Genomic DNA, 26,157 nt, shown 5'->3' with positions numbered 1-26,157 from the left:
TCTCTCGGGAGGGGGGCAAACGTCCAACACTGGTGACTGTTGACGTACCCCACGGTGCCGCACTCCAGCTCATGGTGCGTCTTCGCTTTGATAGTCCAACGAAGCATGATTTCTGAATAGCACTTTGCTGCCTTTTCAGGGGGCCGGTACAGTATCCTAAGGCGGCTTAAAAATCCGGAACTAACACATACAGGGGGGAAAACCAGTTCAATAATAACACATTTCCCTTCCTTACTGTTAGCTTCCTTGTTTCTTCTTTCTCTGGCTCAGTGAATACCAACACCAGGACTAACGACACTTCTGACACTTTTTTGTTTTCTTCCAAAAATACATTTTTCACGTCTGAGGAAGGGCCAACACCGTCCCCGCCTCCTCTGGGAAGAACGGGTGCCTTCTGTGAGGCACGTCCACCGATTTTCAGGAGAGAGTTCCCCCGCATTCAACGGAAGGCAGTGTGGTGTGGTGTGTGGTGTGGTGTGGTGTGGTGTGGTGAGACAAGTCGAGGTCGAGGGCTCAGGTCGCCTGGGTCTGGTCCCCATCGCCATTTCTGGATCTTTATGAAAGTGGCCAACGGCGCTGCTCTAGTGTCCTCACTGGTAAAGCGCGTCGATCCGACCTTGGGTGTGGGCGAGCCCTGTGGCCCACGTGGCTGGCGGTGACCCCGCACGTACCTCTACCCGACGGCGCCCAGGCCTTCCGCCCCGGCCGGGCCCGCTTCGCGCAGCGCCTCGCCGCGCACCGTAGGTTGCGCGCGCAGCACCCCAGCCGCCTCCTGAGCTCCGCGTCCCCGTTGCCAGGGGCGCTGGGGGCGGTGCGCTTTCCGGCGCTGTCGCGGCGAGTCGCAGCTGTCATGGCGGAGACGGTCTGGAACCCTGACACCGGGGAGGCTGTGTATCGCTCCCGGGACCCCGTGCTCAACTTGCGCCTCCGGTAGTCGCGTCGTCCCAGAGCCCTGTGCTTTTAATGCTCTCCGATAATTGGAGCCTGAACCTCACTTCTTGTTTGCTGAGTCCCCACTTGCGCTTTCAATCCTGATCTCTGTCTCCCTGGTCTCTCCGCGTCTCCCTCGCTACCCTCGGCCCCCTCCACTCACAGCCTCCGGGCCTACCCAAGCCCTTTCAAGGCTGCCCTCCTCAGATTCCATCCGCACTCTTCCCTTAAGACTCCCGGCCGCGCTCATGTGCACCTAGCCCACCTTGCTAGCCCCACCCTCTTTCTTTTGTCCCCCCACCCCCATCTTTGCTCTGTGTTCATCATCACGTTATGTGTCTTGTAATGAGTATTCCGGGCTTTTCTTTTCCTCACAGAGTCCACCTGCAAAGAATCACATCCAGCAACTTCCTCCGTTACCAGCCCGTTGCCCAGCTTGGGAAGGACCTCATAGACTTGGCCACTTTTAGGCCTCACCCAACTGCCAGTGGGTGTATGGTGTTGATGCGGCTTCTGGGGGATCTGGGGAAGGGTCTGGGGCAGTAGTTAACTTTTAAGATAGAATAGGCCCAGATCTGTAATCTGAGAAAAGGCATAGAGAAGTTGGGTTCCTTGCCCAAGGTCACATGGCTGGTACATGTTGAAGCAAGGATTTGATCGCAAGCATTTTTAACTACTCCATTATGTTGTGTAAGAAAATCGGGTAAGACATGGTTCTTGCCATCAAGAGCTGATCCGAATTGTGGTCAAATGTAGTTTTCCTTACCTCAGAAGCCAGAAGAGTGAGGGAGGGCGGTGTGTTTGTGTTAAATCACTAGTCTCTCTGCATTTGTTGTTATCTGTTCAGATATACTCCTGGGCAGGAGTATGAGTTGGTGGGTTATGAAGCATGTGTCTCAAAAAGGCATACTCAGCTAGCAGTGTATTCGATGTGGTTCTTTAAATAATAATTTATTTGCCTTTCCTCTTCTATTCTGGTACTTGGTCTCCTAAGGCTGCAGTGCTTGTGGTTCTAGACATATGGCCTCAAGAACAGCAAAGACAAGAACACCAGAGCTCCTTTCTAGCAAATGTTGACATTTGGAATTGAAGAAGAGCTAGCTAGCTTATATTCTGAATTTAATTCCTGACACTGAATTAGATTAAGTAATTCCTGGGAGCCATGACTTCCTTTTATTCAAATTAGAGTAGTAATTAAGACTCTTTGGGTTCTAATCCTGGCTTCTACATATATTCACAGCCTCTCTAACCTTTGTTTACAGTGAGTGCTTAATAAATCCCCAAACTCCAGCTGGTTTTGTGGTAAATATTAGGGCAAGGACCTGGGTTATAACTACTCACAGAGCAAGAAGTAGTGCTGATTTGACTCAAACATTTGATTCACTCTGTGATCTTTGGAGGTGGACATCGCTCAGAGGAAGAGGAAGAGGAAGAGGTCGTGATTGGGTGGCAGGAGAAGCTCTTTAGCCAGGTGAGCCAGTGCCACTTATCCACTCAGTTTACCTCCACCTAGCTGGTCTTGGGGAAAGATTCTTGATATATATTACCTAACTGATTTCCAGAAAGTTATAGCAGCTTATACTTTCCCCCACTGTGTGTGTGTGTGTGGGGGGGGGGTTGTTTAAAACTTTATCCATTTGAGAGACAAGAGAGGGAGAGAGCATGAACACAAGCAGGGGGATAGTCAGAGAGAGGGAGAAGCAGACCCCCCGCAGAGCAGGGAGCCCAACATGCGGCTCAATCCCAGGACCCCAAGATCATGACCTGAGCTGAAAGCAGACTGAACCAACCAGGTACCCCACTCCCCTGTTGTGTTTAAAGGGCAATATAACATAGTGAATGACTACTCAGTTTTATAATCCTGGGTAAAGTACTTTTCACCTCTGGGTGAAAGAAATCTGCCATCTATAATAGCAGAGTTGGATTAGACCATCACTCTGGCTCCTTTTAGCTTTAACATTCTTTGGATCTGCTACCCTCTGTTAGTTCAGATAAATGGAAGTTGGCTATGGAAACATGTCAAATTGCGTCGGCTCTATAGAACTGATATGACTAAACAGTTACAGGAACAAAAGTTTGACATATTCTGAGTAGATCTCTGTGTCCCTGTGACCTTAGTTTGAAGTAGATCTGTACCGAAATGAAGCAGCCTGTCAGAGCCCTTTGGATCATCAATACCGTCAAGAGATCCTGAAGCTGGAGGATTCTGGTGGCAGGAAGAACCGAAGGATTTTTACCTACACGGACTCTGATAGATACACCAACGTGGAGGAGGTATTGTTTTTTCTGGGGTCCCATAGCTTCCTTCTTTTCCTCCCCTCGCTTTCTGGCCTCACTGGGTCCTGTGCATTAAACCAGAAGCCTGTTAAGATAGACAGCCTAACTAGGAACTACCTTGTACTGCTGGCAGCCAGTCTGGAGTAGAGTGGACACAGTCTTCAAGTGGTGTGGCTGCTGCTCCTTGCCCACCTGCTGGAGGGCCTAGGGGAGCTGGCGCTGTATCTAATGATAGGCTTGCAGACTAGAGACCAGGAGAAGCAGCCCCGGGCTTGAGTTTTTCCATGCATCATGAGATGAGACAGGTGGGTGAAGTCTCGAACCATCTAGATAAAAGTCATCAGAGAATGCAGCCACAACTCTGTGTCTATGGGTCTGACGAGACAATCAGTACAGTTGTGGGTAGTGGCTTAGTGCAGTTTGCCTGTGCTCACACACCCTTACATTTGCCTTAGTCCCCGAATGACATGTTCTTTCTTCTCAGGGAGTTTTTAAACTCCTTGAGAATAGAGCCCATATTTTCTGATTTTTGTCTATGACCTTGTAGCTCTGCATGAAGCAGGTATTAAATGAGTATTTTTGAAAGATTAATGCTTAATGTTAAGAAAGCTCTGGGTTGGTAGCATGTAAAATTTGGGTTTTCTGTTTTAGAAAAGTAAATGAAATTACAGTTAGCGCTGAATTACCGATGGGAGGACTTTTCACACTATGCTTTGTATCCTATTTGGCATCTTCCAAGTACCTGGTAACATCAACATCTACCGGGCACACTCACCCAACTTTTTTTGTTTTTGTTTTTACCCAACTTTTGGTTGGTATGTACTCAGAAATTGGAGACTCATTTTAAAGATTTATTTATTTATTTGAGAGAGAGTGAGCGAGAACAGGGGGAGGGGGCTCAGAGAGAGGGAGAAATTCCAGGAGACTCCGTGCTGAGTCACCCAGGTGCCCGTACACACTCATTTAATGTTAGCATAAATAAACCCATTTCTGAAGGATAACATGCTGCTAAAATCTTGGAACAAACCAAGGCGTGGTAGGAATCTTCTTTGGCTTGTTTGTACCACTGCTCCCCTCCCCAACGCATATAATTGTGAGATGGCTTTACCTCTTAGATTCAGGTCCCAGATGAGGTTTCAGAAGGAAGACTTGCCTTCAGTACCTGATCCCATGTGGCCCTGACCAGTTGGGTCACAGGGCACTGCTCTCTTTTCCTAGCACTGTCAGAAAATGACCACTGCAGCCCGGGAGGTACCATCATTTTTGGTTGAACGAATGGCCAATGTCAGGCGACGACGGCAGGACAGGCGAGGGATGTAAGTGCAAATGAGCACGGGGGCTGGGTGGAGGGGCCTTTGTAGTCCTTCTAGGCCAGTGTCTGGGTATGTCTACCAACTCGAGCTCCCCGTCCTGCATAGGCCTCGCCCCTGGCATGCTCTCCCAAGTGCGGGCTTCAGGCTCTTCAGGGGGTGCCTGGGAATTGACACTTCCTGTGGTGCCTTTCAGGGAAGGCGGCATCCTCAAGTCACGAATTGTCACCTGGGAACCCTCAGAAGAGTTTGTCAGGAACAACCATGTCATCAACACCCCTCTTCAGACAATGTACATCATGGCAGACCTTGGGCCGTATGGAAAGTGAGAGAAGTCCCTCACCACCCAGCTCAGATCCTCCTCTTTTCTCTCTATCCATCACCTATCCTGTTATAGTCACCTTGGGGTATGTAGGAGGGGGGGACTTTTTCTTTTTCTTCTTGATTGTGCTTAGAAGAAGGTATTTGACTATGATAATTCTCACTACAGCCTCTGTCCTCTCCCCTGGCATGGGCCGACTACCTCCTCCTCTCTGGTTGATGGGACCAGCGGTCCTGAACCTAGGTGTTGATTTCCTGGTTTCTAGACTTGGCTATAAGAAGTATGAACATGTCCTCTGTACTCTGAAGGTGGACAGCAATGGTGTGATCACAGTAAAACCTGATTTCACTGGCCTCAAAGGACCCTACAGGTGAGGAGAAGAAAAAACCGGGAGTGGGGACTGGCATTCATTCCTTCCCTTGGCTTCACTCCCCCTAGTTAAGGGGATTCTGAGAAAATCCTTCATCTGCCCTGATTTCTAAATTCCCAGCCAATAGTTCATATTCTGTCTTATAATAAATCCTTAAGATCCTGGGGACTCTGTTCTAGGAAAGTGTGCAGCTATACCAGTTTGAAAGGGCTGACTTCAATGGTGTAATTAAGTGAAAATAATTCTCTGTGCTGCTGCCTGTAGGACCAGCCAGAACAGGATGGGGTGAGCTCAGACAGATCGCTTCCTCTGGGCCTGACTATTCCTACCTCTATGTCTTACAATAAGAGAACTATACGTTAGAAATGATCAAGGTGAGAGAACTGGGTACCAGGATGTTGTGCTTTAGGGTTTCCCCATGACTTTGAGGCAGAAATGGGCCCCAAACCTATGCTGTGTGTCCACTTTAATGCCCCTTCTGCTTTTCCGCTTTGTTTCCCTCGCCTGCTCATCATTCTGGCCACTTTCATCCTCGTTTGCTTCAAGTGAGGCGTATGGCCAATGATGGGTCATCCCTGAGCTAGGTCTGGAGAGACACATTTCTTCTTACCATAGTTGGTCTTTTTGTGTGACTTTGACCCTACAGAATTGAGACTGAGGGGGAGAAGCAGGAGGTGTGGAAGTATACAGTGGACAATGCATCCTCCCTCGCACAGCCAGAGGAGGAAGAGCGGGAACAGCGTGTGTTCAAGGATGTAAGAGCGAGTTCATTCCAAGTGCAGGGATGAGCCTTGGTGCCTGAGAGCTGAAATCATGTTCGGGGTCAATGTTCATAGTTGCAGGGTCTTTCTTACTGGTCCTCTCCTGACATAGGAAGCATTGCTGACATATCAAGAACTTTTGATCATACTATAACATAATAATAATAACAATGACCATTTGTTTGAGTACTTACCGTGCTCTGCGAGGCCCTTCACATACTTTTTCATTGAGACTATACAACAACCCTCTGAGGCGAATGCTTTTATTATTACCATTTTTATAAACGAGGAAACTGAGATTGAAAAGCTAAGAAATCTGCCCAAGGTCATGGGGCTTGTAAGTGCAAGAGCCAAGGCTGGGTCCCAGACCAGCAGACTCCAGAGGCTCTGTACTTCACTTTAAAATGTCAGTGGCTTAGATGCTTCAGCTTCCAGTTGTCTGTGGCATTTCCCATTACAGCTTCTTTTCTCCCTCTCATTCAGAACTGACCCTGGTCTGGTTAGGGTTGCATTTTGAGTTTGAATATGGTTTGTTTCCTCAGCTTTATGGCCGGCACAAGGAGTATCTCAGCAGCCTTGTGGGCACGGACTTTGAGATGGTGAGTGGCCTGGCATCCCGCAGCACCATGAGCTGGGATTAGCCAGAGCATTTAGAATGTGGCTGAGTAATAGCATCTCTTTTAAAGGACATATTCTCTATGCCAGAAGGAAATCAGAGAATAGCATATAGAACAGAGTTCTTGTTATGTGTTACAAAATAAAGCAGAGGTGCCTGGGTGACTCAGTCAGTTAAGCATCTGATTCTTGATTTTGGGTCAGGTTATGATCTCAGGGTCATAAGATCAAGCCCCATGTCAGGCTCTGTGCTCAACATAGAGTCTGCTTGAGATCCTTTCCCTCAACCCCTTCCTCCCACCCCCCTTCAGAGAGCTTTCGCGGGCTCTCTCTCTCTAAAAAAGTAAAATAAAATAAAATATGGTATATTAAAAAAGAACTGTTAATGAAAAAGAAGATGTCAGTGAAAAAAGTCTAGAAGGGTACACACATGCTATGGGTGGCTTTCTCTGGGGTGGGGATAGGGGTGGGAAGGTAGATGGGTGTTGGGTAGTGAGAGGGATATGTCAGGGATGTTTACTTTTTATTCCCTAAACTTAGTGGTTTTAAAATTTTACCATTGGTAATGCATTCACATATTACTTTATAATTAATTTTTAAGATTAATAGAGGGGATCCCTGGGTGGCTCAGCGGTTTAGCACCTGCCTTTGGCCCAGGGCGCAATCCTGGAGTCCCGGGATCGAGTCCCGCGTCGGGCTCTCGGCATGGAACCTGCTTCTCCCTCCTCCTGTGTCTCTGCCTCTCTCTCTCTCTCTCTCTCTCTCTCTCTCTCTCCTCTCTATGTCTATAATAAATAAATAAATAAATCTTTAAATAAAATAAAATTAAATTAAATTAAATTAAATTAAATTAAATTAAATTAAATTAAATTAATAGAAAGGGATCCCTGGGTGGCGCAGCGGTTTAGCGCCTGCCTTTGGCTCAGGGCATGATCCTGGAGAACCGGGATCGAATCCCACGTCGGGCTCCCAGTGCATGGAGCCTGCTTCTCCCTCTGGCTATGTCTCTGCCTCTCTCTAGCTCTCTCTCTGTGTAACTATCGTAAATAAATAAAAATTTAAAAAATAAAAAAATAAAATTAATAGAAAGATGAACAATGTCTTCCTCACTCTTCATGTGGATATTTTTCCTAAGTGCCCCATAGAGAAGGAATGGGCACCCTTTCTGTTTATCAAGTAGTTTAGCTTTTTTTTTTTTTTTTTTAGATTCTATTTATTTATTTGAGAGAGAGTGAGAGTGAAAGAGATCACAGAGAGAGAGAGAGGGAGAGGAAGACGCAGTCTCCCTACTCAACAGGGAGCTTGAAGAAGCTGGGCTTAATCCCAGGACCCTGAGATCATGACCTGAGCCAAAGGCGGATGTTTGACCCACTGAGCCACCCAGGTGCTCCTAAATAGTTTAGCTCTTAAACAAACCAAACAAAATAGTTTATGTCAGTTATTCTGTGGTCCTGCTTTCTTATTCCACGAATTCCATTCCTAGATCAGGAAACAAGCGTAGGATTACCCAGCGGTTTCCCTCTCTGATTCTCTTTCTCCCTCTCCCTAAAAAAAATCGTTATTTTTATATTGCATCAGCAGCAGATGTTCAGTGTCCAAAAGTCAGATAAGAAATCACAAGTAATTAAAAAAGCAAACTCCCTAGTTCCTTGATCTCAGGCATCTAAAGGGAACAGGGGCCACCAGCTTCCCACTGTAAAGTGGCTATTCTTATAAGCTCTCCATGCTTCATTGCCCTCCTCACCCTTTAAATTATGTACTTTCTTTATTGTCACAAACTTTTAGAAATGAAGGAAAGAGAGAGGGGAAAGGTGGCAGAGCGGGGAGGAAGCGCAGTAGTGGTGCACTCAGATCTGGCAGCCCGTGTCAGGTCTCGGGGATTTGTGGATGCCCTGGAGGCGGAGTGCTGATTCCCCCAGACCTCTTATTTGTCCCTCTCCTCTCTCCCTTAGACTGCCCCAGGTGCCCTCCGGCTCTTTGTAAACGGAGAGGTAGGTAAGTGTCCTTCCAGACAGACATTCCCCTGCTGCTGTGCAAGTGCCCTGACAGCTGCAAGGTAACCCGCCCCACTGCAGGGGAGGCCCTGGGTTGTCTACGCTACTTGGGAAACTGAGTCATGAGTCTTTCCTGGAAGCACAGAGAGGTCCTGGCCCTCAAGGGACTTGCCTCCTGAAGTGTGCAGGCCCTTCAGGACTGTTGGGTGTTAAGGGAGATAAGAGAATAAGCTGAAATTGTATCTTGTTCTCTTAGTTTCAGCCCAAGGCTATGAGTATGACAATCTCTACGTCCACTTCTTTGTGGAATTGCCAACCACTAGTAAGTAATATTCATGTCTCTTTTATACCCATTCTGACCATTTTCTAGAGGCATTCAGTCCGGCTTCCCCACTTTTTTCAAAGAAGTTGTTACTGTCCTTTTTAAGGTCATAAATCACTTCCAAGTTGTCAAATCTTCTGGTGACATCTCTGTATGCACCTTGCATGGCCTCTCAGAAGCATGTGGCACAGTTCACTGTTCCTCACTGAAACTCTGCTCTTGGCTTCTGGCTCCACATGCCTCTCTTCTCTCTTGGTGGTGGTTCGTCAGTCCCTTGGCTGTTTGCTCATCTGTTGGTCTCCAAGCTTTAGAGTGGCCAAGTCTGGGGCTGGGCCTTCTGTTACTGTCTCTCTAGAGTCTTTCTAGGTGGTCCCATCCATCCCATGGCTTGAATACTATATATATGTCTCTGACCCCTAGATTTCTCTCTAGCCTTGGCCTTTTGCCTGAATCCAGGCTCATATCCCATTGTCTGTTTGTCATTCCTGCTTAACAGGATCCAGAGAACTCTTGATTCTCCCTCCTGCCTCAAATGTGCCCTCATGGTCTTCCTTAAGGGACTTGGCAATGTCATTTACTTAGTTGCTGATGCCCAAAACCCAGGGATACCCTTGATTGCTCACTTTCTCTAGCTCCCTACAGCCGGTCATTCCATCACTGGGTCCGGTCGGCTTTGTCTTCAAATGATGTCCTGAACATCTCTCTTCTACCTACATCTGCCTGATGAATTAAATTTCTAACTTACCCTTTTGCTTCCTTTACAGTTCATTTGCACAGACACCATGGCCAAATTGAACCTTTGAAAACGTAAATTAGTTGTGTCTCTCTTGAGCTTTAAACCCCAACAGCTTCCCCTCCCACTTAGAGTAAAATCCCAGCTCCAACGCCTGAAATAGCTGGCCCCTGCCTATCTCCCTTACAGTATTCCCATTAGATTTTCTGTTCTTGAACATACCAAGTTCATTTCCACCTTAGGGCCTTTTGGGGATCATTTCCTTTGTCTGAAAACCTTTCGGTCATATCTTTGCATGACTGGTTCTTCTGAGTTTAGGTCTTGCCTAAGGGTCACTTCTGAGAGGTCCTCCCTCACCACCCGATCTAAGAGAGCCTGCTTGGGCAACCTGGGTGGCTCAGCGGTTTAGCGCCACCTTCAGCCCAGGGCGTGATCCTGGAGACCTGGGATCAGGTCCTATGTCGAGCTCCCTGCATGGAGCCTGCTTCTCCTTGTGCCTGTGTCTGTGCCTCTCTCTCTCTGTGTCTCTCATGAATAAATAAAATATTTTTAAAAAAATAAATAAAAGAGCCTGCTTTATTTTTAGAAAATAAATCTATCACTACCTAATAGCCTCTTGTTGGTTGATTTGTTGTCTGTCTCCCCTTCCAACTGGAATATTAGCTCTGTGAGAAACGGATCTCTCCTGTTTGCTCACCAATATATCGCCAATGACTGGTCCTAGCACATAGGAGACACTCAGTAAATGTTAAGTGGATGAGTGAGTGTGTGAGTGAATGAATGGATAAAGGAACTTTGTCTTTTTCTCAACTACTTACCTTCCTCCCAGGTCATCTTACTATATATGGTCTTTGGCTTTCAGATTGGTCAAGCCCAACATTCCAGCAGCTCTCAGGAATAACACAGACCTGTGCCACCAAATCCCTGGGAATGGTATGGAAAACAAGAGGGGTATCTGGAGAGGAAATTATGGGGCTGCCACCCTGGGAAGGATTCGGAGTTGGGTCTGGCCCTTCTCTGCAGGCTCTATAGGGCTTCCTGGTCCAGAGGTTCCCTCTCTGTTTTTCTGAGAATGGTAGTAGCTTGTATGTGGGTGCCCCTTCTTCTCTCAGCCTCTTATTTCCCACATGGGGTGATAGTTTTTCATTTTCCTTGCGAAGGTGTCAATGGCTTCAGGAAGAACAGATTCTCAGTGAGGCCTTGCCTACCCCATGACACTGAGTATAAAATAATACTTCTCTTCTTTAGGAGAAGGTGGCTTACTTCTCCTACCCATTCACATTTGAGGCCTCTTTCCTCCATGAAGACGAATCTACTGGTGAGTAGGTCCTAGGCTCGGGGTCTCCTCTGGTGGTGCCCTCTCTTCAGGAAGGCCTCCTGTGACCTGGCTGACTTCTCTCCCTTCTCCCAGATGCTCTCCCAGAGTGGCCTGTGCTCTACTGTGAGGTCCTCTCACTGGACTTCTGGCAGAGGTATCGTGTGGAAGGCTACGGGGCCATGGTGCTGCCTGCTACCCCAGGTGACGTCTGGTCCCCACCCTCCACTGGCCCACATGCCCTAGCTCCTAGGAACAAGACTAACACTTCTAAAAGATTTGGCCTCTTCCATGAGAAGGAGGGATACTTAGGAATTAGAAGCATTTAACTTGCAAGATTCCTTGCTCCTTTTGAGGAATTCTCCCCCCTGCATTAGGGACAACTGAATGAAGTTGCAACTAACTTTGAAGTGGTGCAGCCCGAGCATCTGTGGCATCTGCTTCATGCTCCTCTGTTTTGACATGCAGCCTTGACAGAGAAGCTCAGGCAGGGTGGGCACTTGGCATACATGTATTGAATGGATCATTCTTTGTTTTGAAACAATAGCCATTGTCTTCTGTTGGGTGCCAAGCGTTATACTAAGTGCTTCTCGTTTAATTCCACCAGCCACTCTGAGGCATAGGCCTTACCGCTGCCACTTTCCTAGTAGGCAGAATGGGGCTCAGAGGGGTTAATAAACCTGTCTCAGGGACACAGGTCATAATTGGCAGGGCTAAAATTTGAATTTCTAGCTGATTGGTTTCCAAACAGGTGCCTCAGACCACCATGATCACCTCACTGGTGGTCAGGTTATCACCGGACAAGGTGTTTTAGTGGAGGCTAGGGCCTATGTCATTGCTGGGAGTCAGAGACCATGTGTCCTTTCTGGCTGCGGCCCCTCTCCCCTCTCTGGCACAGGCTCGCACACCCTGACCGTCTCCACGTGGAGGCCCATGGAGCTCGGCACGGTGGCTGAGCTGAGGAGGTTTTTCATTGGCGGCTCTCTGGAACTGGAGGACCTCACCTACGTGCGGATACCAGGAACCTTCAAGGTGACTTTTGTCTCTGGAGAGACTTTGTGCTGGGAGCTTAGGTTCCTGTCTCTTCTGGAGAAGGTGGGATTTCGGTTAAGGCCCCTTAATTGTTTCATTATTACTTAATCCCTTCCTTCCTATACCTTAAGCTGGAGGTCATGGCCACATCTTGAACCAGGTGCAGACATCTACACTTCTATCCTAGGAGATCTCAGGAAATGAGTATACTTAGAGATTCCCTGGGTGCCGTCAGAGTTACTGGCCCCTCCTTCCAACCCATCACTGAGGCTTCAGTAATCAGAGGTGGGGAGGATTGGCAGGACACTTGTAAGACTGCTTAATCTCAAATGAGGTTGCGGCATCCCCTGATTTACAGTTGGGAGCCCAATGTTAGCCTTGAGGTGATGGAGTCTGTGGGAATGAGGTTTCCCCAGCAGATCTGTTCTGCGAAAATGGGAGTAAGAACGGGGGTGAGGTTAGCATGGTGCCCAGAAGCCTAACACTGAACTGCACTCCATAGGGGGAGCGTCTGAGCCGCTTTGGGTTCCGCACCGAGACCACAGGCAGTGTCACATTCCGCTTGCACTGTCTGCAGCAGTCCAGGTGAGTGACCCCGGCCCTCAGCCATACCCCTGAGGGCTGAAGAGCAACTGTGGCCACATGGTGGGCTTCTGTGCAGGGCCTTCATGGAGTCAAGCTTCCTCCGGAAAAGGATGCGGAGTGTGCTGGACCGTCTGGAAGGTTTCAGCCAGCAGAGTTCAGTTCACAGTGTGCTGGGTAGGTTTCCCTCCTCTTCGCAGCCAATCCCCCCTACCTCCCCCCACACCAGCCTGAGCCACGCTCCTGCCTGCGCCACAGTGGCTCACTGCTGTATCACTCTTCTCCCAGAGGCCTTCCGTCGTGCCCGGCGCCGCATGCAGGAGGCCCGAGAGAGCCTTCCCCAGGACCTGGTGAGCCCCTCGGGAACCATGGTTTCCTAGCTCACTGTGGCCCCGGTCCCCTGTGCCAGAGGACAAGACGGGTACCATCTGAGGCCAGTGCCCTCCCGCGTCTTCATCTTTCTCACAAGTGATCCCATTGGACTGCCGAGAACCAGAAGAGCTGAGCAAGTCCCAGGCCAGCCCCTCTGCCTAATCTTCAGCAGGGCCTCCCCACTGCTGGGTAGCAATAACGCTGGAGACCCTATGGTGCCCCTCTTCATATTTCCTTTCCTGCAAGTGGCTGTCACAACAAGGCAGGCCTATTGGGTTAGCCCAGTGTGGGGTTCTCTTTTCTGGCTTGTCTCACTGTCTCAAGAGCAGGGAGCTGCAGGTGCCTCCTGCTTCTCAGCCTGCCTTACATATGGAGGCTCAAGTAAGGGAAGAAGGAGAGATCTTGAATTCCTGCCTGAAAGCCTCAGCCTCCTTTCTAGGGTAGCCTTGTCCTGCTGCCTGGGGTTTGTTGGGTTTGAGATATGAGTAAGTGAAGGCTGAAGGCAGTGCCCTCTCTGCTAGCCAGGTAGTATCTTTTATTGTGCTTTTTGTACATAAGAACTTTTTATACTGACTGACATGTCGGCTGTTTTTGTATTCAGGTTGCTGGTGTGGCCAAAGTATTCTCCTGAACCTTCTCCCTTTCTGCCCTTTCCTACTCCAGAGTGTCTCTTTGGGTTAAGTCAGCCCGCAGGAGAAATTTAGGGGTTAGTGCTGGTGGTGTCCTGGCAGTGCTCCTCTTAAATATTTGGAGCAAAGCATGGGACTGTAGTTATGCCCTCCCCAGCCCAACGCAGAAACCAGCTCTTGGCCTCAGCAGTCCTTTATTGGTACAACCAGAGCACGCTGCCCAGCCTGCAGGCTCCAGCAGAGGATTGTGGGGCGGCTGGGGCTGGGTGTGGTGTGGGCTGCAGTCATGGGTGGGGGATGGGGATAGGCTGGGAAATAGGAAAAAGAGACTGGAAACCATCCAGATAACTCTTCTTGCCTGAGCCTCAAGACCTCCTTACACTGGGAGCCAGCTGATGCCTGACCAAATACCTAGGAGGCTCCCAAGGTGGGAGGGTTCATTGCTGCCAAGAGCGCCAGCTGTCAGCCACGGAACCAGCTCTGAGCCATAGCCAGCAGATGCGTCAGCAGATGTGGTTGCTCCAGGGTAAAAGGCAGCCTTGTGGTCTTCCTCAGGTTCCCTTGTGTATAAGGCTGGAGGCTTGGGATGGGCTCCTGTGGAAGAAGCACAAGTGGACAAGGAAGGAACTTGCTTGTATCCAGACAGAGCTCTTTTAGGGTCCCAAAGACTAAGCTGAAGCTAATTGGACACTTCCTAACTGCCCCCCAAAGTCCTAGGCTTTGGATTAACTATCCATCCTGAAGCTAGCATACCAGAAGCCACTAGGAAAGATTACCCTGCCTGTAGTGACAAGTATTGTCTCTGTTAGAGGTCTTTTTTTTTTTTTTTTTTTTTTTTTGGAGGTTACTAGTTTATTTTTTTTTTTATTTTTTTAATTTATTTTTTTATTGGTGTTCAATTTACTATCATACAGAATAACACCCAGTGCCCGTCACCCATTCACTCCCACCCCCCACCCTCCTCCCCTTCTACCACCCCTAGTTCGTTTCCCAGAGTTAGCAGTCTTTACGTTCTGTCTCCCTTTCTGATATTTCCCACACATTTCTTCTCCCTTCCCTTATTTTCCCTTTCACTATTATTTATATTCCCCAAATGAATGAGAACATATAATGTTTGTCCTTCTCCGACTGACTTACTTCACTCAGCATAATACCCTCCAGTTCCATCCACGTTGAAGCAAATGGTGGGTATTTGTCATTTCTAATAGCTGAGTAATATTCCATTGTATACATAAACCACATCTTCTTTATCCATTCATCTTTCGTTGGACACCGAGGCTCCTTCCACAGTTTGGCACAAAAACAGACACATAGATCAGTGGAACAGAATAGAGAATCCAGAAGTGGACCCTGAACTTTATGGGCAACTAATATTCGATAAAGGAGGAAAGACTATCCATTGGAAGAAAGACAGTCTCTTCAATAAATGGTGCTGGGAAAATTGGACATCCACATGCAGAAGAATGAAACTAGACCACTCTCTTTCACCATACACAAAGATAAACTCAAAATGGATGAAAGATCTAAATGTGAGACAAGATTCCATCAAAATCCTAGAGAAGAACACAGGCAACACCCTTTTTGAACTCGGCCATAGTAACTTCTTGCAAGATACATCCACGAAGGCAAAAGAAACAAAAGCAAAAATGAACTATTGGGACTTCATCAAGATAAGAAGCTTTTGCACAGCAAAGGATACAGTCAACAAAACTCAAAGACAACCTACAGAATGGGAGAATATATTTGCAAATGACATATCAGATAAAGGGCTAGTTTCCAAGATCTATAAAGAACTTATTAAACTCAACACCAAAGAAACAAACAATCCAATCATGAAATGGGCAAAAGACATGAACAGAAATCTCACAGAGGAAGACATAGACATGGCCAACATGCATATGAGAAAATGCTCTGCATCACTTGCCATCAGGGAAATACAAATCAAAACTACAATGAGATACCACCTCACACCAGTGAGAATGGGGAAAATTAACAAGGCAGGAAACAACAAATGTTGGAGAGGATGCGGAGAAAAGGGAACCCTCTTACACTGTTGGTGGGAATGTGAACTGGTGCAGCCACTCTGGAAAACTGTGTGGAGGTTCCTCAAACAGTTAAAAATATACCTGCCCTACGACCCAGCAATTGCACTGTTGGGGATTTACCCCAAAGATACAAATGCAATGAAACGCCGGGACACCTGCACCCCGATGTTTCTGTTAGAGGTCTTAAGGGACTCAGCCACCTGGCCCAGGGGAAGATGCAAAGGCCTGGCCCCGCCCAGAGCCATTGGAGGAGGGCCTTCCCTTACCTGCAGAGGCCTCATCTGCCTCGCCAGGCTGACAGGTTCAACCTGGGGATGCGGCTGCAGCTCACAAAGCCCCGTGGGAAAACGTTGGCCCTGAAGATGTCCCTCGAAACGGTGGTGATGCCCGTATTGTCACACACAATTCGAGACAAGGAAATCTGGCGCAGGGCCTTGCGCTGTCTCTTGGTGAAAACACCCTTTTTTTCCCACCAGAACCTACCGAGATAAGTGGAGGGATGTGGGTGAAGGTTAGGGAGGAATTAACATAATAGGCATCTGCTGTATGCCAGGTACTTGACATCATTTCATTGAATTCTCCAGAATTCCTGCAAAATAGGTATTCCACTTTTATAAATGAAGAAACAGGTTCAGAGGTCAAGTAAATTGCTCAGTATTAAACACAGTAATTTTAGTGGCCTGGGTTGGATTTGAACCCAAGTAAATGCCAAATCCAAATAAGGAGTCAGGTCTTAAGCCATAAGCTTTGTTGGAAGTAAATCAGATTTAGCCCTTCCTGCTCATGTTTTCTGGGATCCATTAGCGAGGAACAGCGAGGAACAAGTCTGCTTTGTGGGCTAAAGGTGCATGTAGCTCAGATGCCATCAGCCTTGCCTGGCCCATGGTCTCTCTTGCTCTGACTGACCTCTCCACAGAGAAATCTCCTGATCTCAGACCCTGTGAATTTGGAAGAAATGAATCTAAAAAGGGCACTATCCCCCTTACCGAGTCTTGACATGCTAGTGCTTTTCTGCCCTGCCTCTGGGGCTGGTCTTTTTAGGGGAGAGTCACTTACCTGTCACCACTTCGGGCTCTGTTAAACTGTTTTTCAAAAAGACAAGCCAGAAGAGGCCCCACTCGGGCCCCCGGCAAAAGAGGCTCTGCGATGGCCCCAATCCAGATGTCAATGTTGTCAGGTGTCCCATACAGATTTAGGAACTTCCTTGCCAAATCCTGGTTTCGTAGCACCCGGCTAAGCTGTGCCAGATTCCGGGGCTGGGAGAGGCTACAGAAGCGCCTCCAGGCATTGTACCCTGTAGGGAGAGGGGGCAGAGGCGGTTCAGTCTTACCCTGCTGCCTTCCCCTTAGCTTCTGCTTCTCCACAGCTTCTCCTGAGAGAGCTCTGTGGTCAGGAAATGTCAGGCAGAACAAGATCTCTGCTGACAGAAGAGGGCCAAAACTTGCAAAGATCAAACCACTGCCCTCTAATTTTCAAAGTGAGTGGACAACCATGCATCAACCAAGGAGTGTGTCCTAACATAAGAAGCTGCTGTAACTCAACAATCATAACCATAAAGACATTACTGGGCACCAATGCATCAGTTAGGTACAAATAAGATGGACCCAGAACATAAAAGACTCTTAATCAGGTTTTGAGAAGGCATGAATAAACACATAGGTGAACAAACCAAGAATTGAGTGTGGTTAAAGTTTACTCAGAAAAGGACCACGTGTTATATGATTCCATTTACATGAAAGGTCCAGAATAGGCAATTATGTAGAGGTAGGTGCAAAGATCAGTGATTGTCAGGGGCTGGGGTGGGGACCAGGAGTGATGGTTGCTGTAAGGTTTCTTTGTTGTAAGGTAGTGATAAAAATTAGTAATGGTGACCAATGGGCCAAAGACCTTAACAGCCAAAAAGAAAAAAGTGATCAATCTACAACTCTAAATATACTAAAGTCATTGAATTGTATACTTCATATGGGTAAATTTTATGGTATGCTAATTATATTCCAGTAAAGCTGTTTGGAATTTCTTTTTTCACCTACTCAGAAACTTCCAAAGGCCGACCTTCTGACTTCTTGGCTGTTAGAGGATCCCACACCAAGACTAAGCCAGATGATGAGGTGGGGTCCATCGAGATAGGAGACAGGTTTGCCCTAACCTTGAAGAAACACCTGCACACGATTGTCCATTGAACTACAACTCACAAACACCCAACTTCCAGCTGAGCAAAGGAAAACATTCTAATGCTTTACCTCACTCAGCACTGGTGTGTGATAATCTCTTAGGATCCTCACAACACCTTTGTGAGGCACTTTGTAGTCTCCAGTGTATCCATGGATGTTTGCTGAGCTTGAGCAAGTGTGACTTTCTTAAGGTCACTCCATTAAGTGGAGTCCAAACAAGCTCTTCCAATTCCAAATTTGGTTGTTGAACTTGGGAAGGGATTGTAGAAGACTGTCAGAGCTAGTATCAGGACAATATTTCTGGGACAGGGCAGAAGGAAAGGTATGGGGGCAGGGCGGCACAGAAACTGTGGCACTTGGTTGGCTGGCAATCTCGGTTCTCCAGCAGGGGGCGCCCACGGCTCTAGTTGTCTGGAGCCCCCAAGTGTAAGGAGGAAAGAAACAGGTTCTTGAGCCCCTGCTGTGTGCCTGCCAGGTGCTGTATCAGGCGGGGTGGAGATTGCCCCCACCCTGTTCTACACAGCCACAGATTAGCCGAGGCAGATGGCGCTTCGGGTTGTCTTTAGACAGGAAAGTAATAGGTCGGGAGGAGAGGGGAGCAAGGCAGTGACCAAAGCCTTCCCCTAACACTGTAGCTTGCACAGGGGGAAAGAAAGAAGAAATTTGAACTGGATTCAAATTTTACTATTTCCTAGTTCTGTGGCCTTGAGAAAATGACCTAGATGTCTCTGAGCTTATTTCCTCAGCTTCTCAAGGTCATTGGCAGAAAGAAATGATTAATAGCCATGAAAATTCCTGGCAAAATGCCAAAGTTTTCTTTCCTGGGATAAATTTTTCTTCTTTGCTGGGATATTTTGTATCTTCATGAAACAGCCAAGGCTGTCTTAAGTTCACTCCACCTGTTCCTGCCTCTCCGGCTCTTTGCCTTTCCATACTTAGAGGCAGGAGCTAGTTTCTATGTCCCCAGTACTTGCGTCTGCCTCCTTGGAACTCGCCAGGGTAGAGGAGAATGGAGCGGTTCTTCCTTGCCCTTTGAACCTACTATTTTCTCCATCTGGAAAGTCCTGATCTGCTTTGTCCACTCCTGTGCCCAAGTCCCAGCCATAGTGTGAACCTACAGGTAAAGGCCCTGTAGTGGCTGGAGGAGATGTGGCAGGATGGCAAAAGGATGGTCCCGGGGCCGCTTTACTGCATCAAGCTCAGCCTTGCCTGCTCCTGAACCACAGCACATGGGGTTTAGTTCCAGCCAGAGAGGATGCACGGAAGATCTTCTCTGACCAGCCCCCTCCCACACTGCCAGCAGAAGCAGCCCCGGGCCAAGCAAAGCCCCCTCACCTGGGAGGCCGTGGTCCCGGCTGCGTTGCATGTTGAGAGCTGCCAGGTCCAGCCCGATCCTTCTCACTTGCTGAAACAGCCGGTCCCTCAGCTCGTCCACTAACATGGAATCCTGACGGTTCAGCTTGGCAGGGGTGGCCATGAGGCCTCGGATGATGGGGTCGATGCCACCTGGTGGCAGGGAATGTGAGCAGCACAGATTGGGTCAGCCTCTGGGGAGCCCATGGGTCATCACTTGATGCCAAGCTAGCTCAGAGCTGGACAAGCCAGTGGCTTATATTCTGTAATAGTTGTATCAGGACACAAAGGCCTGCATAGACTTGAAGGGAGCTGGGGCCGGCAGGGAAAGAAGTCACCCTCACTTGTTAAAGAAGGAGAAGGCAAGCTCTTACTCGGCCCACAAGCCCCCCCCCCAGTCTGACAGGAGTCTCCTCCCCTTTTGGAAATCCTCTATCCCCGAGGGGATGGGATGCCCAGGCCTGAGGGTCTTGGCCACCTGCTTTGTTTTCAGTGCCCTGGGAAGATGATTAGCAGTGGCCTGAGCAGCAGCCTGGCCTCCTGGCACTAAGCTTGGCCCCAGCCCCACTCCCATCTTCTGGGGCACCTGGTGGCTCAGCGGTTGAGCATCTGCCTTCAGCTCAGGTCGTGATATGGGGTCCTGGGATCAAGTCCCGCATCAGACTCCCTGCGGGGAACCTGCGTCTCCCTCTGCCTATGTCTCTGCCTCTCTCTATGTGTTTCTCATGGATAAATAAATACAATCTTTGAATAATAAAAAAATTAAATAAAACCTAGTCACCTTCATACACGACTCGCCAGCTGGCAAAGAAGCTAGTGCTAAGCGGGACACGAGAATTGGGTGCTGAGGCCCGGTACCGGCTGTCCAAGCGGAACATGAAGGGCTGGAGCATGGTGTGGCCAAAGCGGAAGGCCAGGGTGAAGACATTGGCAACACGAGGGTCCACATTGGAGGAATACCCCCGGTAGCACCCCAGGGTTCTCCTGGCTCGGGCCTCGCCCAGAACCAAGGGCAGAAAGTCTCGGTAGGTGATGATCTTCAAGAGAAGACAGGAGGAACATTACCTTAGCGGCCACCCACCCCATTCCCTTGCCTTTGCTTCCTGAAGGGCTGCTCAGACATCCTAATTCTTTACTGCCATCATGTCAACTGTGGAAATCTTAAGTTTCCCATTGGCTGAAGAGGATTTCAAAGCTCAGAGAGTGAGGTGACAAGGACAGGGTCACACAGTGAGCAGCAGAGTTTGGGGTACAGGTGAGATCTCAGGTAGACTCCCAGTCACCCAGACCTAGCTAATCTGAAGCATATCCCCAAAGGATGTATTAAGGAAAATGGCAGCCACTCTTTCAAATGGTGTCTCATGCCATATTATCTCCTAGGGGATACTTGGGCCTAGGGCTCCCTACCTGGACCATGGCCCCCACAATCTTTCGGGCCTCCTGGTACAGCTTCTCTCCACTCCACCGAGGATTCAGGCGTCTCAGCTCCGTAGCCAGCCGGTTATGCTCTCGCATAAAGAGGGTATGCATAGCTGCCAGTTTGGGGGTTTCCGATGATCGGGAGTCACCTTGAAAACCCCAAGTTCAGAGTCACCACAGCACGTCCCAGAGAAATGTCTTTCTGCCAAGATAGAGCTCTGGGGACTAGGAAGAGGTGGTAGCACTTTGTGACCTGGGCCAAGCTGCAGGCCCTTGCTGGACCTCCATCCCACAGCTCTGCTACAAGGCTCCTCACTGATTGCCACCCTCTGCCCCACACAGGAGGGGATCAGGAGGGGGACGACGGTGGGGTCTCAGACCCCAAATTACTGAAACAGGTTCAGGCAAGGTGGGAAAGCACAGAGCAGCTGCTGAACTTGGGCCTAATGATTCTATTCTACAAGTGACCAGGTCCATGGATCCCTGGTGGAGGGACCTGGCTGACTCCAGGAACCTTGACTTTGGGACTGTGAACCCATCTGTCGCACGACCTGCATCCATCAGCATTCTCCACTAAGGGCTAGACCTTTCCCCAGCTATGGAATTGGGGATCAGGCTGCTCTCCCCAGGGAGCCCAGGGGAAAGAGAGAGAGGATTGGGCAGAGCCAGTTCCTGTAGAGAGCTTCTCCTCAAGGCCAGGGAGGAAAGCAAATTCCTGAAGGGGGGCCTTACACACCGTCATTTGCTGGCTTTGAACTAAACTCTTTTGTACCAGGTCTTATTTACTCTTCTTTCACCGACCTGCCAGGAAGCAGGGGATACGTGCAGAGCGGTTGGTGAGGAGGCAGGGGTCGTCCCGCAGGTTGTCGAAGGGCAGCAGGGCCCGGCCGTTGTCCCTGAAGCGGGTGTTGACAGCCAGCAGCCCCAGCTGGTTGGTCAGGTTTCGAAGCCTAGTGGCCAGAGGGTCCTCGCTGCCGTACACCATGCTGGCGTCCACGAAGGAGGTGAGCGCGTTGAGCTGGTTTCGGACTTTGTTCCTGTTCTGGGGGCATGCGGGTGCCGAGCGGAAGAAGGGGATGCAGTCCCTCTGGTTCCTGATGCGGGGATCATTGGGCGGGATCTGAAGTGGAAGAGGAGCCAGTGACAAGGGGCCCCCCCAGGAACAAGCTCACTCTTCTGGATCATCCCTCACTTGCTTCAAAACCTTGCTTGAAACTCCTCTTCTCTAGGAAGCCCTCCTCCACTCACCCAGACTCGTGCTGCCCACCAGGTGGATCTGAGCATCCTTAGCACTTTGTATCAGAGTTATGAAAGGTGAGAAATGGATGAGGCCTTTGATCCTCACTTTACAGATGGGGAAACTGAGGCTCAGAGACAGGAAGTGACAACTAGATAGCAGGAGAAGAAGGATTAAGACCTAGTTCTCCTGACATTTGGGCCAGTGCCCCTCTCATTCCATTTAATCCTACAGACATTTCCTGAGCACCCTTCTATGCCAAGTGCTTTGGAGACCAACAAAAGTCAACAAAATCCAGCACAGGTTTCAGGAAGCTGGCATTCAGTGAAAACAGGTGCACACATAGAGAGTATAACTCTAAATTGAGGCGCTATTTGCTATGCTTGATCTAAAAGCCAAAAGTGAAAGGTATGCTAGGAAAATATGGGAAGATTCCCACGAGGAGCTACCCTTGAACCGGTGCTCAAGGAACGGGTAAGGTTGCACCAGGGAGGAGTCAGCTACGAGCCCTCACGTGTCGTGCCCCACGAATGTCGCCCTACCTGTTAGGGGTGAATGGATGTGGGAGTGTATGCACATGTGTCCCCCTCTATATCCCCAGAAAGGCTCTCCTTTCTGGAGTCTGTCTTTCTTCCCTAGTGCTCCACTCCATCCTTGCCTCTCAGCCTGAAGGATAGCACCCTGCTCACAACGCCATCCCAGGAATTGGGAATTGGTGAAAGCTGCAGGACCCTTGGACTGCTTCAGGAAGGAGAGGAAGACAAGAGCTAAGAGACCCTAAAGGCTCTCAAGAGCAGCAGCCCAGAGGCTTCTCCTGTTGGGATCCAACCCATGTGTCAAGGGTAGTCAGTGAAGCCAGCCCGAAACCTGCCTGCAGACTGCCCCACCCCCAGCCCCACCCCCAGCCCCACCCCGAGGACATGCACAGAACCGGGGCGTCTGTGCAGGGGCCGTGCTCCTCTCCTTTGTCTGATACTCCAGCATCACAGACAGCTCTTTAAGGAGGGCGCTTCAGTCTTACAGACCCCCACCCCCAGCTCTTGGCCTGGAGCGGAGGCCATAGCTGGGACCTGGGGGACCGGTGGGGATACCTTGATGGGGAAGCAGGGAGGCAGCTGGGCACAGGTCTTCTCACAGTCCACACCTGCAGTGAAGGCCACTCTGGCTGGGGACTCGGGGGCAAAGTCCAAGTCATGGTCAATGAACTGGCCCCACTGCATGAACATAAGGGCCCTGCCCCGGTCGGAGGTCAGCCTCTCATTGGGGAAGCGCACAATCTGGTTGGAGACGGCCCGGACCTGGTGGAGAGATGGTCAACATGGGGCATGGGGCCGCAGACCAGCCATGCTGGAGTGAACACAGTCTCTCCTCCTCTCCTGCCCTCCCCTCCCTACTCCTACCTTGTCCCACCCACTGCATGGCTGTCATGTGTAGGAGGATGGCCCCCCCGTGTGGCTCCTGAGGATTCCAGGAGTAGAGAAGGGGAAAGGCCAGGTTGGCTGGCTGGAATCCTACAGCTCTTCCAAAGAGGTAAATAGATCAAACCAATAGATCAATCCATATATAGACTAACGGGTACCTAGATGACAGAAGTGACTTGTATACATGAACCAGTTGGTACATTATAATAAATACAGAGAGAACTGGATAGATAGATGGAGGAAGAATTAATAAATAGATGTCAGTGGATAAACAGGTGGCTGTTATATTGACATATGAATAGAAGAATGATAAACCAATACACATGAAATCACTTAGATCAATAGACATAAAATAAGACATACAGCTCTTTATATTAGCTAAGATACTTTTTGACACTAATTCTTTCAGAAAAAGCAATACTATAATGGCTAAGGTTACTAGATCACATCCTACATAGATGTTTATACTAAAACCCTTATTTAATATACACACAAGCAATATGAGGTGGCTTTTACTGCCATTTTACAGCTGGGGAAACTGAGTCTCAGCTGTATGACTTGCTCAGAGTCACCTAGCTGGCAAGCGGAGAGCCCGGACCCCAGCTGGCTCTGGGCTGTGCTCTTACTCCCCATGATGAGAAGTAGTGGAACCTCCTCCCGAACCTTCAGCCCCCACTCACAAGAGGGAGGAGGAAACCATGACGCCTCTTGTTGGGTGTCCAACCGAAGGGAAGTGACAGCCCGTCCTCATACTCAGCTGCTAGCCAGCGGGCCAGGGGCTGGTTGGAGGCCCCCAGGAAGGGTCTTCTCCTGCAACAGTGGGTAGGCTTTGGTCAGCAAGGGTTCTGGACCCAGAGACCACTCAGCATGGGGTGAGGGCGTGGGGGAGGGAAAGGAGGGACCCTTGGGTCAGGAGTGGCCTCTGGCACACACCTGTTGTTGCATTTCCCAGTGATGGTCCGATACTTGTTGCTGCACTTCTCCTTCTGGTCCTGGGGAGCACAGCCACTGGCCTGGGACAGCAGCCGAAGCTGGGATTCTGTCAGCACATCTGGGGTTGGGGCAGAGGGCAGAGTCCTGGGTCCAGGGTCCTAGCTCCTTCCCAACTGGATCTGTTCCATACCTCCCATGCCTTTACCCCTTCCCTCCTGACAGCCCAGGCTGTGTACCCCACCTTCCCAGGCCAGAGAAGACCCTGGGGCTCAGTGGGGAGCACAGTACCAGTGACATTGAAGGAACTTGACCCCTGGAGTTGTAGCTTCTCCTCCAGCAGATCCAAGGCCAGATGCATATAATCGGCGGCCCGAACCACTGTTCTGGTGCCTCCTAATGGTTGCTTGAAGTAGGACAGGAGGTCCAAGGGGCTGGCCAGGCCACTACGGAGGCGCTCCTTGATGCTGCACAAGGAGAGCAAGGACTGGAGAAAGGAAGCAGAGCCCCCCAGCAGAAGCCCCCAGCAGAGCCCCAGCCTGGGGGTGGACAGTCAGGGCAGTATGAGAAGGCAGGATGGATGGAAGGGAGGCTCTCTGCTGACATGGCACTGCCCCAAGGTGCCCGGGGGCAGGGTGATGGCAGACATGACCGTGGCTGGAGCCCACCCACCTCGTTGACCCTCCCAGACCCACCTCCTCTGAGTCTGATTGTAGGCAGCATCCACCAGTAACTTGGCCTCTGTTATGCAGCCCCGAAGGACCGAGGTCTCCACTGTCCTAGGGGAGGCTGTTCAAAAGGAGGGGGCTCAGAGTCCAGAGGAGCCACGGGCTTCCCCAGACCCAAACACCTCCCCCTCGACTGCCCTCCTCCTTGGCTGTCCAAAGGGATGTTACCTGCGCCAGTGCCCTCACACAGTGGGGCCAGAATGAGTGTGGCTAGGACCCCTGCCAGGGCCAGGAACAGCTTCATCTTGGCAATGAGGCACCCAGCCATACCGGGGCAAGGGATCGACACCCACATCCTGCACACAGGTGGGTCCCCTGCTCTCTTCTCACCCGGAGGTCTCTAAGCTGACCTCTCACCTCCTCCTCTTTTCTGGAAGTGTCTGGAAAGGGACTTTTATATCTTGTCCCAGGGTGGGGGAGGGGAAGCCCAGCCTCTTGAGGTGGAGCCCTGGAACTTCCCTCTCATTTTCAGGGGAGTTGTGAAACTGAAGCACCCCACTCCCACCCTCTTCGCTACTGAGTGCACTGGTATTTCCCTCCACGTGCAGGGCAGTGCCTGGAACACAGGCATTGCTCAATGAATAGTTGCTGGAAGATTAAGGAGCCACGTGCCTCAGAAGGCTGGGCCTGGGCCTGCCACTAACCAAGTTGTATGGTCTTGGGCAAGTGTCTTGCCCTCTCCAGAACTGACTTTCCATGACCCTAAAGTAGGACTTGGACCAGACTGTTGGAAAGGCTCCTCTCCTCCCCCAACTGGGCAGAAACTGGGGCGGCCTTACTCTTGTATCTCCCCAGACACCTCAGCGCAAGGCTGGGCGTTCAGTAGGGCCTCAGTAAGTGTTCATGGAGCGCAGGAATGATGTCAGGTCAGTGATTCGGACCCCTCTCCCTTACTGCTTGTCCCTGCCAGCTCCTTGCAAGATGCCAAGGAGACGGTGAGGGGATGGCTGAGGCAGAGCTGGGCGGTGAAAATAAGGGGCTGCGTCGGGGGCCCCCCTGGGTGTCACAGGGAAAGCACCTGCAGAGGGGCGGTAGCACGCGGAGAGTCCTCCCCCCAAGCGGACTCCGGGTTTCCTCCGGTGCCTCAGTGGTTAGCGCTGAGCAGTGGGCCTGGGTCTGGACTGGCTCAGTCACTCCCTGTGCGACCCTGTCCGGGCCTCCATTTCCACATCAGAAGGGTAGAAGCCCCCAAGGGCCGCGCCTCCTCCTACCCCTGCTTTTCCTCCCAGGGCGTCCCCAGCCGCTGGTCCTTGGCTGGTCCCCATCATATTCCGCCCCCGGAGTAGGGT

The 26,157-nt window shown here is 50.0% G+C and overlaps 2 protein-coding genes across 5 annotated transcripts; one reads left to right on the top strand and one right to left on the bottom strand.

Moving 5' to 3' along the window:
- The first annotated feature begins 777 nt into the window (after positions 1–777).
- Positions 778–19,116, top strand: MKS1 (MKS transition zone complex subunit 1). Of its 4 annotated transcripts, XM_025440016.3 has the most exons (19): positions 778–930; positions 1,308–1,417; positions 2,331–2,401; positions 3,049–3,204; positions 4,426–4,523; positions 4,714–4,842; positions 5,105–5,209; positions 5,856–5,964; positions 6,513–6,569; positions 8,538–8,580; positions 8,836–8,901; positions 10,497–10,567; positions 10,883–10,952; positions 11,046–11,153; positions 11,848–11,981; positions 12,484–12,566; positions 12,643–12,740; positions 12,852–12,913; positions 17,644–19,116. In XM_025440016.3, exons 1-19 carry the CDS (start codon positions 851–853, stop codon positions 17,734–17,736), a joined length of 1,743 nt encoding a protein of 580 aa, XP_025295801.1. In that variant the 5' UTR covers positions 778–850; the 3' UTR covers positions 17,737–19,116. The 4 variants fall into 4 exon arrangements, with proteins under 4 accessions (XP_025295801.1, XP_025295803.1, XP_048970082.1 ...); XM_025440018.3 differs by lacking the exon at positions 17,644–19,116 and having other exon boundaries at positions 12,852–13,512; XM_049114125.1 differs by lacking the exons at positions 12,484–12,566; positions 17,644–19,116 and having other exon boundaries at positions 12,852–13,512.
- On the bottom strand, positions 13,742–25,248 carry EPX (eosinophil peroxidase). Its single transcript, XM_025440013.3, has 13 exons — positions 25,037–25,248; positions 24,836–24,929; positions 24,432–24,607; positions 24,144–24,261; positions 23,891–24,020; positions 22,881–23,087; positions 21,354–21,672; positions 20,541–20,701; positions 19,915–20,170; positions 19,116–19,286; positions 16,666–16,903; positions 15,876–16,088; positions 13,742–14,158 (listed from the first exon to the last, which is right to left on the bottom strand). The coding sequence occupies exons 1-12, from the start codon at positions 25,161–25,163 to the stop codon at positions 15,887–15,889; spliced, it is 2,199 nt and encodes a 732-aa protein (XP_025295798.1). The 5' UTR covers positions 25,164–25,248; the 3' UTR covers positions 13,742–14,158; positions 15,876–15,886.
- Positions 25,249–26,157: the final 909 nt, after the last annotated feature.

Source organism: Canis lupus, chromosome 9 (assembly GCF_003254725.2).
Source record: "Canis lupus dingo isolate Sandy chromosome 9, ASM325472v2, whole genome shotgun sequence".
Lineage (NCBI taxonomy): Eukaryota > Metazoa > Chordata > Mammalia > Carnivora > Canidae > Canis > Canis lupus.
Note: the sequence above shows the minus strand (reverse complement) of the source record. Positions and strands in the feature narration are given on the sequence as shown.